The 16,605-nt window shown below is 39.3% G+C and overlaps 1 protein-coding gene, 1 long non-coding RNA gene and 1 pseudogene across 4 annotated transcripts; 1 reads left to right on the forward strand and 2 right to left on the reverse strand.

Annotated features, from left to right (window-relative positions):
* LOC148917139 (uncharacterized) overlaps nucleotides 1–16,605 on the reverse strand; it is a 40,143-nt pseudogene that overhangs the window by 1,071 nt on the left and 22,467 nt on the right.
* LOC107881216 (uncharacterized) lies at nucleotides 17–8,752 on the reverse strand. 3 transcript variants are annotated; one of them, XR_001677879.2, is made up of 6 exons: nucleotides 8,330–8,752; nucleotides 7,449–7,601; nucleotides 5,106–5,220; nucleotides 4,525–4,684; nucleotides 4,258–4,403; nucleotides 3,631–4,182 (listed from the first exon to the last, which is right to left on the reverse strand). It is a non-coding gene; the product is annotated as an uncharacterized LOC107881216 (long non-coding RNA). The 3 variants fall into 3 exon arrangements; XR_016126700.1 differs by having other exon boundaries at nucleotides 3,631–4,403; XR_016126701.1 differs by lacking the exons at nucleotides 3,631–4,182; nucleotides 4,258–4,403; nucleotides 4,525–4,684 and adding an exon at nucleotides 17–162.
* LOC148917140 (uncharacterized) lies at nucleotides 5,967–6,928 on the forward strand. Its single transcript, XM_089051711.1, has 4 exons — nucleotides 5,967–6,094; nucleotides 6,207–6,443; nucleotides 6,532–6,717; nucleotides 6,797–6,928. Exons 1-4 carry the CDS (start codon nucleotides 6,009–6,011, stop codon nucleotides 6,813–6,815), a joined length of 528 nt encoding a protein of 175 aa, XP_088907837.1. The 5' UTR covers nucleotides 5,967–6,008; the 3' UTR covers nucleotides 6,816–6,928.

Below are 16,605 nucleotides of genomic sequence, written 5' to 3' on the forward strand. Positions count from 1 at the left end.
AATTGAAATTATAAGAAATCCCAAAAGCACATGTCTGCCAGAATAGAGTCTGTTTTAAAACTTCATTTGTCTTAATAAAAAATATAATTGATAAAGTCATTTTAGGATTACCTTTTATAAGCCTCCTTTACCCCCTCCAAGTTGAATTTGATGGAGTAGTTTCTAGTCATTTAGGAGAAAATGTTAAGTTTGAATTCCTCACTCGTTCAGAATTGCATAATTTAAAGAACTTACAAAAAAATATGGTTACTAAAATTGCTTCATTTATTCAAGATAAGACTAACCACTTTTGCCACTTACAGGAAGAATGTAAAAGTTTAGTTTCCTAGTTTCAAATTGTTCTCTCAGAAACAATGATCTGAAGAACAGCCGAGTGTGAGCGAAGCCAGGAACTATACTTGTAAGCCAACATTCTCATAAGCCAATGTTTTAATAAAGTCTTTGAAATTTAAATATTTTGAGTATTTTGAAATATACCATTATGTTCATATGCTCAATATTTGTATTTTCATTAATAAGATTCATGCATAAATTACGTCTTTTTTTATGTCTTATATATATATATATATATATATATATAATATAAATGAATGAGAATGGGCAGTCGGGTTGGAGAATTTTAGCCCTCCTTGTATTATTTTATGTTTATGTAATATATGTAATAAAATTGTAATAAAAATGGATGGCAATTTAAGTGGACTTGGAAGCCCAGTTCTAAGCCACCAATTTCAAGCTCAGGATTTTCGGAGGATTATGTGCACATGACGAAGGCCTCAGAAGGAAAGAAATCAAGGAGTTTGATAATAACTCCGAATGTTCCAAAGCAAGGAAGAATCAAGTATGTCAGAATAGTTCAATCAATGCAATCTTACGGATTTAGGGGGGCCTTAGAAGGAAAGAATTTAAAAGAGTTGACCTTTGGCCATTCAATGGCCAGCCCATAGGCTGACGAATGCCCTATATAAACCTCACTAAACGAAGGAAAGAGAGACACAACATCAAACAGACAAACCTACGTTTCATCTCGCACTTTTCTTTTCCTAGACTTAAGATTTTACTTTTCATGCACCTAGTGTAGCAAGTTCTTCATTTTCCTAGTATAAGTTTAAATTCTTGTTCAATTTTTATTTTCTTGTCATTTAGATTCAAGTTTACTTTCATTGCTTTGCTTTTCATTGTTATCGCACTTCAATTAAGTTTAATTTCAAGTTTATTTTATTTTATTGTTCTTATTGTTCTTATCGCTTTTATTTCATTCTTGCTTTATTTATCTCTTTGATTTATCGCACTGTTTGGGGGTGGTCAAAATTCACCCAATTTGCCAAGAAAAAATTCCTAGCGGCCGGAGAATTCCTACCAGGCAGCCTTCCTTTTAAAGAGCTTGTACGCCGTCCTACCAACGGAGAAGTAGCAACTAACTTAGACAAACACAACCACACAACCAAAATAGACCAAACTTAGGTACTAGAGTAAACCAACACTAGAGGGACCAAAGGAATGGAAATCTGTCCCGAATAGGAAGGTGTACACAAAACAGATAGTGTTTGGTTGTAGGAAGGAAAACATGATCTGTAAAACAGATTACACACCAAGGTGGAGATACAAGTACCCAAAGAAAGATAAGCTCCAAATTGTGTTTTAAGGCCACAAGCAAGGGAGAGTTCTCAAACTTGACTGTATCAACAAAAGATAGAACTGGGTGTTCAGATTCCTACCAGATTATACAAGGAATTAACACGCAAGAACCAAATTCAACATGCAAAACTAATCAGGAAATGGTAACAAAGGTGACGAGTGAGCTTTGGTCATAATAGATTTACCGAGGCTGTGCTGAACCAATAGTGCTCAATTTTCGATATCTTAGAGTAGATGAGCAGAGGAACAACTTTCAAGAACAAGAGGTTTCGATTAGAACTCCAGAGAATAGAGATTTCGAGCCATGAATTGGTCTGGCCAGTTTTCCAGAGTTTGAAGAACTTTGAATCTAAAAGGCATGTGTACAAAGCAAGAGTTCAAGATCGATTTCTAAAGAAGTCATGACAGCCTAGACTATGAATTGGAACTGTGAGAAGTGTTCGTGGTATCCAAACAAAGCAACACAGAAAAGTAGACACAAGGAAGTGAGAAGGAAGCAAGGAAGAGGTTGCTTCAGCCTTACCAATGCTGAGCTACCAAAATTGGAGGTGTTGTCGACTACACAGAGCTGAACAATTGTTATGAAGGAAGGATTGTCACCTGAGTCAAGGAAGTGGACATGCAAGAGTGAAAAAGTGTAGTCTAGAGTAAAACCAGCAAAAAGCATGACCAGTCTTACCTTAGACATGATTTCAGATGGCTACAGAACTCGAATGGCTCTCAAATTTTGATATGTTAGAGCTCTCGACCTCAGAAACAAAGTTCATGAATACATCGACACCGAAAGAGGAATAGAAACTGCCATGCAAGGCCAGACCCGTGCCTTCAGCAAAACCCAGGTAGTGACGAGCAACTTGTACTAAAACTGTGTTTTAGGTGTCTAGACCACTTAGTTTTGGCTCAATTTTGGATATGCTTTAGTAGAGAGGAAGAGAAACAGATTTATAGAAGGGGATATTTCGTTTTAAGCTGTGAAGGGTTGAATTCCGAAGCAGTTAAAGGAACTGAGTTGAAGATGCTCAGCTTTGGAGATAAAATAAAGAAAAGCTGTCTTCTGTGGGGAATGTAAGACAGATCAGCGGGGGAATGATTCAGGCCAAACGTGGGAAACATTTAGCAGAGAGTATCAGGCTCCCTTGCTAGTTTAATAACTCTTTACAACAGAAAGAGAATAAGGGGAACAAAACCGGTGCATCACTTGTGGAAATGCCGAGTGTTCACAATCAAACTTTTGTAAACACAAGAAGGCTTTTTTAGCTAATTTTGGCAACAAGGGAATTGGAATAAACACAAGATAAAGAAAAAAAATAAAAAAAAGATGTTTGGATTACCAGGACACAAGTCTTTGTACAACACCTAGCTATACATGATGGTGGCAAAGGTTGCCCTGGTGAACACAGATAAGGAATGCTCCTCAGCTCTGTCTAGGGTACTGCACCGTTGTATCACAAGCTATACGTTGTTATTTGACTATTGCCATCAATCATCTAGTGACCTAGGCTTTTAAGTTTAATGGGATTGTCTCAGTTGGAAAAATTCAAGTGGCATATATGCTTTAGTCTCTGATCAAAATTCAACTCCTTTTTCTTTTCCCTGTTTTCTGCATTTGTTGACTTTGTATGTCTTTGGTCATTAAGCAAGTCTTAGTAGGAAAGATTAATGGGGAGGAAACTTCAACGACTGGTGGTACAAAGTGGCCTTTGACTGGTGGTGTTTCCAGCCAACTTAATGATGCTGAAAATTATCATGTTGAAAGAGTATATGTTGCAGGTGTGTATGTCACTTATCTGTGTTTTAGGATCCGAGGTGTGTATGCTGTCATAAACTTTGGTAGTCCTCGTAGACATTTATATGTTAATATTACTTGTTATCATTTAACAGTGTACTTGAGAACAAACTTAAGAAATTCAATTGATCTTGTTTAATGTGAATGAGGGCAAAAGGAATCAGATCTACGACGAGACAAGAGGCAAAAGGCAAACGGCAAACGGCATCATTTATAGGTTCGTCTGTATAAGATAATAGGGGCTTCAGAAGAGACAAGATTGCAATTTGCGACAAAAACTGAGGAGGAAGGTTGGGCTGCATACATACTTAATAACCGCATACGGGTGTCTCTAGATATTCCCTTTAAATGGCAGAGCGGTTTTATACGCATTAAATAAATTTAATCGTACCAGAATTTCCAGGGGTAGCCATTGGGTTAGCATCAGTTCCCCCTAAGCCATTGTTCTTAAGATTGGCTGCCAGTCCTTCCAGGACTACCTGTGCTGGGTTACTGTTGCCTCTTGTCATATCAGAATGTCGTAGTTCCTTATCTATGGCAGGCTCTAAGGACAGGGAGCAGGCTCCACTATGAAAGTCTTCAAAAGGCCTCACATTTCAACACATTGCAACTTATCAGACATGAGCTTAATTGATTTCTTCGAAAACGCGAAAATTAATACAAGGTGGATTGGCTTAGATATCCCACTGGATCTTCATATTGTTGTCTTCCAGTCGGTGTTGATGACAATGGTTCTGGGGGCATGAGTGGGGAGGTCCGTTCTGCACACGGAGTTCTTTGTATTACTTGAATAATTCATGAGGAAGCTCTGAAAACGAACTATGACTACCACTGACCAGAAGGAGAGGCCTGGGGTTCATCCGCAGGTCCAGGAGAGGACGTGGATAATATAATTCTTTACTTCCGGTTGTAAATAAATCACCAATTAGTACAATAGGTGGCAGCTCCATGAGGTTAACTATCTTCATAGTTGCCATTACATCTGTGCGGTGCAACACACTTAGCATAAGCAAATTAAAGTTCTTACATGATTAGTTTGTAGTTCTTTTATCCACTTTCAGAAAATGATTTATATGGCAAACATGAGATTTATTATATGCTACCTGTCTAAATTCATGGCATTCCTCTGGATGCTGATCATCTGGGATTGTATCAGCTGTAGCCTGTAGGAGGCCTTGAGATTAGCTTGCATATGCGAGTAAAAACCTTTCACCAAATTTGTATGGTGGAATTTCTTTCTCTTTCTTTCTCATGGAGAAGAAACTGAAAAAGTAACAAAATGCAGGCACCTAGTTGATAGACTCGAAAAGAATAATTTGAAGTGGATGAATAGCAGAATCATGTTAAAAGTATCTTATGCAAGCTTATTCCCATACAAAAAAATAATACTAGAAGGATAAGAAGGTAGCGGCGCAGCACTCATGAACAGAAATTTCTCGCAACATGAACAAGAGCATATTGTTCTATAGTGGAACTTATAAAATAAGGGACAACAATTTCATGTTTGCAATTCTGTAACTTGCATCAACCTAATTACACAATGGAATATATATACATAGAGACATTTAAAACGGTGTGGATGAGGAAAAAGATTCAAGTGGACTTACATGTCAGTTCCCTACTTCTAAATTCATCTAAATTCAGAAATTGACAAATTAGTTTATAGGTAAAGGAATGTGCTGACCTTTTTTATGCTCGTCTTGAGGAGGTGAAGGAGGTATGTGAATCTGCGTGTGATCGCCTGACGTGAAGTTCAGATGTGTCTCCTCGTCCCCTTCAATCTCAAATCTGTCGTTAACCTACGGCATTACATGTCGAGTGATTTTATGAGCACCAGAAAGTTCAAAGCTTCCCAATATCAATTAATTATAAGAATAAAGCACGCCAAAAGTATAAACATTTCTACGATGTAAAGGTAAATCCTTCAGTTCTAAAGAATCAAAAAATAACGATCATACCTTACAAGAAATCATCCCGATTAATTATTACATAATTCAAAGTCAAAAATCAAAGTTTTACATGTCTTCGGGAATCAGGCTAGTACTTGTAGTTATTCCCAGTTTCTCAGCAGGAAATTCAGAATGTAAGAAATAACTTATTGTGTCAATCTTGTATTCTTAAATTGTTGTTTTGTTGTTTCCTAAATCGAATTAGGCTGTTACTTACGAAACCAGTTGCAGCCTACGAATAAAAATGAGAGAGAGAGAGTGTGTGTGTGTGTGTTTGAATCCCGGAGAGTCTGAGAGCGCCATGGGAACTGATCTGAAGGATTCAAACTCTCATCGCTGCAAGCAACGAAAATTTGACTCGGATTTTCCTGAATTAAAAACACTAAAAGTTTTTATGTCTTTATATGTAATGGACCAATTTATTAAAAGAATTTGCGCCACTTAATTTTCTGGGCAATGGGCTCTGGGCCCAGGCCCGACACTTCATCCCTAAGGGAAATAGGATTTCGTTTCCTCTTTTTTGGGGGAAAGTCATATGTATGTATATAAATAGGACTCTGGGAAACCCTAAAAGTGAAAAAGAAAGAGACGGTAAACAGAAATAAAGAGCCAAGAGCGCCAAGTTTGTAGTATAGAAAATGCCATCATTAGCTGATTTCATCTCTAGTAATGATGTTGTATGGGAGGACAATCGTGTTGTGTACAAGTACCGCAGAATTATTCGGTTAGCATCCTAACAATTTTACCTATCTCTTTTTTTTTGTTTCTTTTTCTTCTAGTTCCAATATATGATTCTATACGTCATTAACATGTACTATTTTCATTCTTTTTCACAGTGACATTATTGAGCTATTTGCCGAATACATGCTCTACAATCAATATTGCCATTGGGATACTCGTCACATAAATATCGTTGATGATCGAGTTCAGAAGAATGGTATTTTAAATCCCGATAGTGGACCTATCGTGAGAAGAACGTGTAAGACGCAATTCATATCCATGGGTCAAGACATATTGGGGAATGATAACAATAAAAAGGAGCTAAAACACTTTTATGACATGGCTAGCCAAGGGTAAGGAAACAATTTTACTAACTCTTTCTTGCTCTGGTTTCCTTTGATTGCTTTTTTTTTAATGGAAATTTTTTGGTTTTATTTGTAGTGTGGATTTTGTGGAATTATGGCATCACCCACTACTCATGGCACGTGATGAGAGATTCTATTTCCCTATGCATGCCTTCTTAAAACTTCAACATGTGCCAAAATGGAAAACACACAAAGTAGAAGAGCTCACAGATTTATACGATTTCTTTATTAAAAACCGCATTAGCATGCAGTTCTTAAAGAGGTTAGGTATCCTACTTAATGTATTTTTTCCCTCTATTGTTTTCCTTCTAGTTCTAACCCATCATATTTGTTTTTGTTAGTTTTGAAGAAGACATTTGATGATCATCAACTCCATCTTATCCTGGCAGCAACACAAAGAAGTATGTGATGCTTAGAACGTTGGGAAGCTTGGAGACACAAATGCGAATGCATCTTTTTCAATCTAAGGAGAGTATATATTTTCTTTTCTTTCTTTTTCGTATCGATTTCTTAGAGTGGTGTGAGAGTTGTTATTTGATGCTTTAGAAGTACAGGGTTTACAAGCCATAAATATTTACATTTTTCGGATTTGATTTATTCTTATAATTAAATTTCCTACATTAGGTCAAATAACATAAGTTTTGTTAAATTTCCTACATTACGCAATTCATTTAAGCTCCAGCTCTTCAATCTCTGTTTTGTTAAATAACATAAGTTTCCTATATTAGGTCACCCAAGTGTCTTAAGCATGTCAGGAAACTGTGGGGTAAGGGCATACGAGTTTAGGGTGGTCTCACCAATTATCCCATTTTTGGTCCTCTAGATATAAGAATCACAACTGACAAGTTCAACCTATCCCAGTCCATTCCAACTTTAGTTAGTATGCAGGCATGTAGTTTCCCTTGCTTGTCACGTTCAGCTTGGTGGTTAAACTTCACCTGTACTAAATAGAATGGGAGACTGAAATATCAACCTTAGAGACCAGGGACAAACCTTTCGTTTTCTTCCTCGTCTCGAAACTATATCTGAATTATTTTGAAGCCAAGATTGGTATAAATGACCAGGAATGATTGTTTGTTCAAAATCCATTGCAGAGGCTTGTGTTCTTCTTGTTTTCCTTCTTATAGGCCCCTGTCTCTCTAGAACCTGCTTCATCCACAGTTGCTAAATTGATTAGTCTCTAGTTCTTTTCTCCTCTTTCAGAAAATGGTTTATTTGGCAAACATAAGATTAATTGTACAACTTAATCAACCACTCTTAAAGTGACATCATGACTCGGGATATTTGATGTAACTACATCAACATATGGGGACATTGATGGTGGTATAACCTCCAGATGTCATCAATGGTGGTATAACCTCCAAAATGTGACATTATGACTCGGGTAGCAGGGCTAGAAACAAAAAATATTAACTGCCTTGGTTGGTTATGAAGGAGAAATGCTTGTATGAACTTATTTCTCTTCACTAAAGAATTGCAATTGCACTCTCTCCTCCAGATTACCTATGATCCAGTGGCTATAATAATCAGGACACCTGAACTTGGCAAAGGAAAGAGCTCCAGTACCACTCAAAGGGAAAAATGAGAGTTCAAATTATCTTGAACTCGGAAAGAGATTGCTCACAATCTAGGCAAACGAGACCCATAATGCATATATATATATATATATATATATGCATATTCGGTTCGGGTACTTTATCAAACAGGTGGCGGGCACATACCACCCCATTTCTTTCCCCATTTAACATTTCGAAAATAGCTTGAGATTTCCCTTTGGGGAGAAAAACAGAGCTATGAAAAACTTGGCATATATTTAAACAATAGATTCAACGAAACTTCGTGTACAAAATAAACGAAAGCAGAGAATGCATTACCATATTTGGCCCAGAGGAGTAGCTGGTGCGAGTAGAACATTTTGCCGTCGGTGAGAAGAGTACGACTGCAAAAGAGAGAGATAACGAGGAAGACGAAGCCGAAGAGATTTTAGAGAATAAGGTTATGAATGAAGATAGAGATGAGAGAGATGAGAAGGAAGGAGTTGAGCTAGAATGGGTGTGAGTGTGTGTGTGAGTGGCTCTTGGTTCTCTGAATATTTATGCGGGCCACAACGCGGAGCAACTTTTGCAGGGGAGAGCCTGATTTCGTGTCATGCTCATGTTATAACTGATGAAATAAGCTGAGGGTGTTGGCATTTTGCGTGCTACACCACTTGAAAAGGGACAAATGGACGTTGCAAGCAAGGAAGATGGACAATTGAGTAAATGAAAATATGTAATAACCAAGTACTGATGCGCACTAATTTCTTATTTTTTGAGCATTGCCACGTATATTTTTAACTCATACCCATACTTATAGGCTTAGGCTTGGGCTTGAGCCATCACCAACCACAAATGATGTCAAAAGCCCAATATGGCCCATGGTCTATGAGGACGACAACAAGTCCAACACACGGGCATGACAGAGCCACAGAGGCGCGTGGAGGTACGGTTGAATCTCTCCTCGCAGGAAAGTACTATAGAAATTAGTAATCTTAAGCCCTGGTCTGACTAGGTCGCTAGGCAATAACGGACATCAAATGTTTGTGAAAAGGCTCGAGTAAAGGGCTATAAGGCAGCACGGCAGACGTTGGGTGCTACATTGCGCGATCTAAATTTTTTTCTTAATGACAAGGTCAAAACACTTGGTTTGGACCAGATCAATTAAACTTTTGTATTTTAATTCTTTAAACAAAGATAGCCAATGGGCAGGATGGGAAGAGTGAATTTCCATTATGACCTTTTTGTGCACTAGAAAGAAACACTAAAATATGGACATATTGAATAGGGAGATGTGTTGGGGGTTTTTCCCCCGTTGGAAGGATTTGATGTGATGGATGGTTGCTAGGTCATTGGGAGGAAGTAAATGAAGCCTTCAAGTCCCTATTTTTGAATGAGCAAAAACTAGGCCCAAAGCATCTGAAAAAGAGTGGATCTTAATGAGTGCTTTGTTTAAACTCTTCATTGGCTCCTTGAGTTGGAAATGCAAATTAGATTCAATGCTCGAGACAAAATTACAAAGGGCTTGCATGAGAGGCTTGAGGTGCTAGTGCATGGAACGGGTCCTAAGTGTTGGAATAGGTGCAGGGTGACAAGACCCGCCCTGCATTTTCCTCAAACCGGTATGACCGTCTTGGTGCCGATCACACCTGATGCCGGGCCCACTACTAAAAATCCAAGACATCCTACCAAAATTTTGGCAGTGTAGTCTCCCCATAAAATGCTCAAACCCAACAATATTCAACTGCATAATTTACATAATAGATATATTTCAACTGCCAGCAAAGATGCTTTTAACATACAATAATCCAACATAAAATGGCCTCCGGCCTCAAGTAGCAACCTAACATGGGCGATAATAGAGCATCTACAGAATTTGTTTATAGCAAACAGTTGAGTAGAAGGAATTTACACACTTAACAACTGATGAAAAGTTTGGAGCTCGAACGCCTTCCCAAGCGCTACTTTGCACAGGGGCGCAAAAGCAGAAATATGTAGAATGGACAAAAATAAAGTTTGCACTTTAAATCAACATAATAACCCTACCATGTAAAAATAATGCTCTAACATGCAGTTTCAATTCAGAAACCAAACTCAAAACACATTATCCCAAAGTCCAATACATCTCCACATCTCAAATCCACAACTCATTTCCCAAAGATATGCAACTCTCATCAACCTGTAAACACTCATACATAAATATATATATATATATATATGGACTATAATATAATATATACTTTCTCCATACTAATGTACGGGAAACAATCCAACTGGGATTGTTAATGTACAGCAGGATCTTCTAACGAACACTAACGCGTCCTGGGATGAGTAGTCAACCGGGGGCGAAACTCCATAGCTCACACGCCGCACCGCCAACTACACGTGTAGCTCACAAATCTCATAACAAGTCCTACGCGCGCAGACATTATCATCACCCCACCAAGATCGCCAACAGCGTGTGTGATGACACTTAAGCAATATACATACTCTTCCCATCTGCAGACCGCTAAGCAACCGTATGAAAGTGTCTCACACACCGGCACTGCCAACGACATGTGTGAGACCAATCCATGGCCTTCCCACCCCAATCGCAACGCCAACGACGTGTGTGGGAAGCCTAGTAACTAGGGAATGGTACTCACCTAATATACTCGTACATCTCACAACCATCCTTCAAACTCGTATCTTTCCACAATCTCACCACAACAACCTCTCATACTCTATACATAGACAATATAGATAGTCAATCCCAAAATCCATATCAACATATTCATCATACTCAAATACATATCCATACTCAAAATATATTGCCAATAGTCATAAGAATATTCAAATCCATCAACCCAATAATTATTAAATCAAAATCACCATTTAAAATATATGCACAAGTCTTTTATCAATAAAACCATGCATATGCTTAAAACAAAATCCACTCACAAATAATCCCAAGCTGCCCGGCCCCGAGAGGGTCCTGCCTGCTGCGAATGGTCGACCGAAGTACCTATTTCGAGATCACGAACCCTTGATTAATATAACCTTTCACTTCAAAACGGAAATTCACAAAAGGAAATACTTAAATCCCCAAGTACCCAGTGCGTGTACGTCCAAAGGAACATCCTAAGGTCCGGTTTGACTTGGGAATCGCTGATAAATCGCATTTGTTATCGCGATTTTCTAAACTTCAAATTATTGAATCGGAACATCCGGGGCTCCGATTCACGATCCGCGAATTCCTATAGGTTTCTAAGAGTACCTAGATCGACATATTTCAGTTTGGGAACGATCCAACGGTTAGAACTTATCGAACCCGGATAACGCACAATATGCGAAATCCGTTCGATAGTCAAACCACATCCAAATTGAGATCCGCAAAATCCTACGCACTCATGACAACCTAAGGATCTCATCAAGATAAAGAGAAACTTCACCAGCCTTGCCCACGCGCCGCCACACGAGCAATGGCGGGTGGGTGTAGAGAAATTTCCGGCGACGGAAAATCTCCAAATCACGAACCACCCTTCCAATCCTAGATACTACTCAACGAATGGAGCATCTTTTTCAACTACGACAACGTCCAACCCGATGGCGCAAGTGGCGAATTTCACATTGAAAACCGGCCAAAACCTAACTTCCAAATTCGTGAATCTAAACTGCAAATCGATCAATTCCTGTATGCAACACCAAATTAGAACTCAGAAAATGGATGAGAAACCTCACCTTACCGTCGGAAATGGTGGGCATTGGAGGAGAGAGATCGAGCGGCGGAAGTTCTGGCAATTCCGCGACTTTTTGCATTTTCCGCGTATTATGACGGTTCCCGGGCTGTCTGGCCGGGAAGAGAGAGGAGAAGGTGGTGGTTCTAATGGAACTGGTCTCGAGGGTGCGAGGTGGCGGACGTGACTACTGTGGAGGTTTTTCCGATTCGGTGAACAGTGAAACACGGGGAGGGGGAAATCACGAGAGGAAGGAGACGCGGAGAGAGAGAGAGAGAGTGAGAGAGTGAGTGAAAATTGAGAAAATCAGATTTTTACTCCAAACTTTTCGAAATAATTACGGTTCCCGCCACCGAACGTATTTTGATCGCCAAAACTTCGTTAAATCTCCGATTCAAGCCTACCGCCTGTCTATGGTTTCGTCTCAGTACCACCTACGTGAACCAAACCACTCGTGGTCCCAAAATCTTCCCGGATAAGAAATTGACCAAAATTATCCTTAACCCAAGAGTAAATTAATATTTTCTCTTAATTAAATTAAAATTGGAAATAATTGGAGTCGGGGTGTTACACAGGGTAGCGCTATTGGAATAGGTGTACGGCGGCTCTGGATGGCTTATGGATGGCGTCTGGATAGCTTAGCACAGTGGCTACTGGATGGTATACGGCGACTCTGGAAAGTTGTACAAAGAGCATATAGGCTTGGATGAAAGGCTTGTGGTGTGGGAGCTAAATACCCACAAGTTTGGCAAATGAGAATTCATGTGTTTCCCTTTATGTTAGCTATGCTTGAGCTTGAGAGAAGGCTTTTAGAAGATTTTGGTGGTTAATGAGGCTTTGACTATGGTGATGGGATGCGTAGCTTGGGAATTTGAAGGATTTGAAGGATATGGTGTTTATGGGTATGATTCTTAGATATGTTTATGAGTTCTAGAGATAGGAGGAAAAAGTAAAGGCTTGAAGTTATGCTTGTGTATGTGCTTTACATGTAAGAATAATATAGGAAAGTGTGAGAAATTTTTTAGGAGGTTTTGGATGAGGTGCTTGTAAAAGCTAGAAAGACGGTGTAATGAAGATGGTTGATAGATGATGAAATGCTTGCAAGAGCCAAGGAAGGAGTTGTTGGGCTGCTTCCAGCAGCCAAGAGGAGAGGAGTGATAGTTGCTGGGATGCTTGCAGCAACCAAAAGAAGGGCCTCATGGCTGCTTGGATAATTGCATCTGTCAATGGATGGAGGCCTGATGGCTAAAGAATGGTCCTTTTGCCTGACCCGTAATTGCCAATTTATAGTGGGTGAGAGTTTTTCCTTATTTCAATAAGTAGAGGGAAGTGTTGTAGCCAACCTATTTCAAACGGTTAAAAGGGAGCAATGGGTCATGCTATTTTATGGCATGTGAAACTAGGTACCGGAAATTGATTATTTCCTACGGGTAAAAAGAACTGCTGGAAATGGCTTATTTCTAGCAGGTAATATGGAGTGCCGAAACAGCTTGTTTCTAGTGGCTAATAGGTAGTGCTTGGAGAATATCTCATTGCTTACCTTGGCTAGGCTTCTTTTATAGCACGATAATCCATTGGACCTAAAATATACAAGGACCTTCCTTGAGATTTTTTGGACTTTAACAAATTGCCGCTAAATTATTAATAGAATATAGAAGTCTTTCTTAATTATTTTGTGGCACACAGAATACACTGTAGCTTTTTTTTCCATTAATAAAAAAAATATCACATTCGTTACAAGCTAATGTATCTAGTTTATATTTAAGTTGCAATACTTTCAAACAAATTAATCAATATATTCAAAATATATGTGTGTACCGTGGATCATGCAAGTTCTTCAAAACAAAAACCAAAAATTCATAAGTGAATCTTTTTTAAGTAATCAAAAAATGTTATTTCTTTCATAAATTATAAATTATAATAGTATTATTTTCTCTAAATAAACTCTGAAAACTTTTAAAGGGTGACCCCTGAAGGAAATTTTTTGAATCCATCCACTAGTTATTGTTTATACCCATGAGAGCCACCCGAACATTTTGAAAATCTCCTCCGAGATGTGGCCTGCCTCCAAGCCCCAATCTCCAATGACAGAAATCTCGCTCTACCGACCCATCCTTGATGACGTATTAGAATGAGCCCATTGAGTAGGAGCAGGGGAATTCGACCTCATTTTGGAAAAGAGTGGATTGAGCAAAAAAAACAAAAACAATCAGATGGATCCGGACAAGTTTTTCACTTCACTTATTGTTTATATCCCTCAGAGCCACCAAAACATTTCGCAAATCTCCTCCCCAACATGGCCCGCCTCTAACCTCAATCTCAAATTATGGAAATCTCACTATATTGGCTACTTTTGGTTAAAAGCCATTTGTAGCTACGAAATGATATGTCGCGCGGAGAGAGTGACCTCGAGAGCGGCTCAATGTAATCTTTATGCCAACTTGCCTTCTCCGAGGCTACCATACCAACTAGGCATGATTATGATAATTCCTTCGACGATTCCGGAATCTCAATGATGGCAAAAACAACGTCGTCTTTCTGTGTGTTGCTTAGCTGATTCACCCACTACAACGTATTAGAACAAGCCCACCGAGTACGAGTGGATATTATTAGCATCTACGAAATTTGTCTTGTCATGTGTTGTCATTTGGTAAAATAGTGGATTTAGCAAAAACCAAGGGAATCAAAAGGATGCAGACAAGTTTTTCACTTTAGTTATTGCCTATACCCCTCAGAGCCACCGAAACATTTCGAAAATGTCCAGCCCGATACGGATCGCCTCCATGCCCCAATCTCCAATAACGAAAATCTGCGAAACGATGTTGCGTAGAGATAAAAACCTCGAGAGTCGTAAATGTAATCTTTATGCCGACTCGTCCATCATGAGGCTACCACGCCTACTATGCTCGATTATGACAATTACTTCTACGACTCTGGAGGCTAGATGATGCCGAAACGATGTAATGTTTCTGTGTGTTGCTTAACCGAACCTCAAAGACTCGCCCTACAACGTACTTTGGAATGAGCCCATCGAATAGGAGCGGGGATTATTAGTATCAGTGAAATTCGAGTGGTCATGCGACGTCATTTGGTGAAATTCTTTCTATGTTCTGATGATGATGAGTTGCTCTCAATTTCATGGTCGATTTGAATGCACGAGTGTTGGTTTTTGGTTTTGCATTTGTTTCATAAAAGTTCATTCATCTTCTTCTTCTTTTTTTAGCTGCTGTGTTTTGTTGTTATGCTTCAAAGTTTGTTTTTATGTTTTTTTAATTGGATTGGAAAGACAGAAATTGGAAGAATTTATTATTGTTTATACCCCTTAAAGCTACCCGAACATTTCAAAAATCTCCTCCACGACACGGCCCGCCTCCAAGCCCCAATATCCAATGGCGGAAATCTCGCTCTATCGACTACTTACGGTTAAAAGTATTTTGTAGCTATGAAATAATATGTCACGCGGAGATAGTGACCTTAAGAGCGGATCAATGTAATCTTTATGCCAACACATCCTCTTTGATGCTACCACACCAACTAAGGTCGATTACGATAGTTTCTTTGACGACTCCAGAGTTGCCCTCTAAGACGATGGCCAAAATGATGCCTTCTTTCTGTGTGTTTCTCAACCGAACCTCAGAACATTCGCCATCTAAGGGTACTGGAATGAGCCCATCGAGTATGAGTGAGGATTATTAGTCTCGGTGAAATTCAAGTGGTTATGCGATGTCATTTGGTTAAATAATGGATCTAGCAAAAATCTAAAGAATTAAAGGATGCAGAATTCCTCTCCCTCTCTCTCTCTCTCTCTCTCTCTCTCTCTCTCTCTCTCTCTTGGCATCCTTATTCTCCATATCTACCTTTACAAAATCTTACCCAACACAACACATAAAACGCAGCTGCCACACCCCATTCTCAACCTTCAAAATCATCCTTGCTATTCTCACAATCACCCTATTCTCACAGCTTTGCTGCAGGTCGTTGATATACGGCTGCACTCGACTTGTGCTAATATAGAGGAAGCTCGAGGGTGTTATTCTCGAGTCGAGTTGCCTGCAAATCTTTGGGAACTGTGCCCTCCTCTATTGACGAGTTTCTTATACTCAGACGAGTGCTTGACTTGGTAGTGGCACGGGAAGAAGGCAAAGCGAGAGCATCTTGAGAGTGACAATTCCTACGGAAGCTGTGATGCGGTGGCTTGAATGGTGGAGTTTGACAGTGGAGGATGGGATTGGGGCTGATATGGGGTCGACCTAGATGAAAATTCATGTAAGAAAGGTTGGTTGGTTGGAACACTCGAGACATTCGCCGGCAGGGGCGGTGGAATCGACGGTGACACAGTATTAATTTCATGGTCAAGAAGAGGGTCGAGTGATGATGGTATGCTGATGAAGATGAGGAGCTCTCAATTTCATGGTCAATTTGAGTGCGCAAGTGTTGGTTTTTGGTTTTGCTTTTGTTTTATAAAAGTCCATTCATCTTTTTTTTTTTTCCTGTTGGGTTTTATTGTTAGGTTTCAAAATTTGGTTTTGTGTTGTTTTAGTTGGATTGGAAAGACATAAATTAAAAGAATTTGTTATTGTTTATACCCCTCAAAGCTACCCGAACATTTCAAAAATCTCCTCCACGACACGGCCCGCCTCCAAGCCCCAATATCCAACGACGGAAATCTCGTTTTATCAGCCACTTACGGTTAAAAGTATTTTGTAGCTATGTCCCGCGAAGGCAGTGACCTCGAGAATGACTCAATTTAATCTTTATGTCAACTTGTCCTCATTGAGGCTACCACGCCAACAAGGCTCGATTACAACAGTTTCTTTGACGACTCCAGAGTCACCCTCTAAGACGATGGCCAAAATGATGTCTTCTTTCTATGTGTTTCTCAATCGAACCTCAAAAGAC

The sequence above is a fragment of the Prunus mume genome, linkage group LG5 (genome assembly GCF_029339155.1).
Source record: "Prunus mume cultivar Tortuosa linkage group LG5, ASM2933915v1, whole genome shotgun sequence".
NCBI lineage: Eukaryota > Viridiplantae > Streptophyta > Magnoliopsida > Rosales > Rosaceae > Prunus > Prunus mume.

What these genes read in the sequence shown, in the direction of transcription:
- LOC148917140 (XM_089051711.1), top strand. Translation starts at nt 6,009, where the DNA reads ATGCCATCATTAGCTGATTTCATCTCTAGTAATGATGTTGTATGGGAG. An exon ending in AAGTACCGCAGAATTATTCG is followed by an intron (nt 6,095 to 6,206) that starts GTTAGCATCCTA and finishes TCTTTTTCACAG; the next exon opens with TGACATTATTGAGCTATTTG. An exon ending in TATGACATGGCTAGCCAAGG is followed by an intron (nt 6,444 to 6,531) that starts GTAAGGAAACAA and finishes TTTTATTTGTAG; the next exon opens with TGTGGATTTTGTGGAATTAT.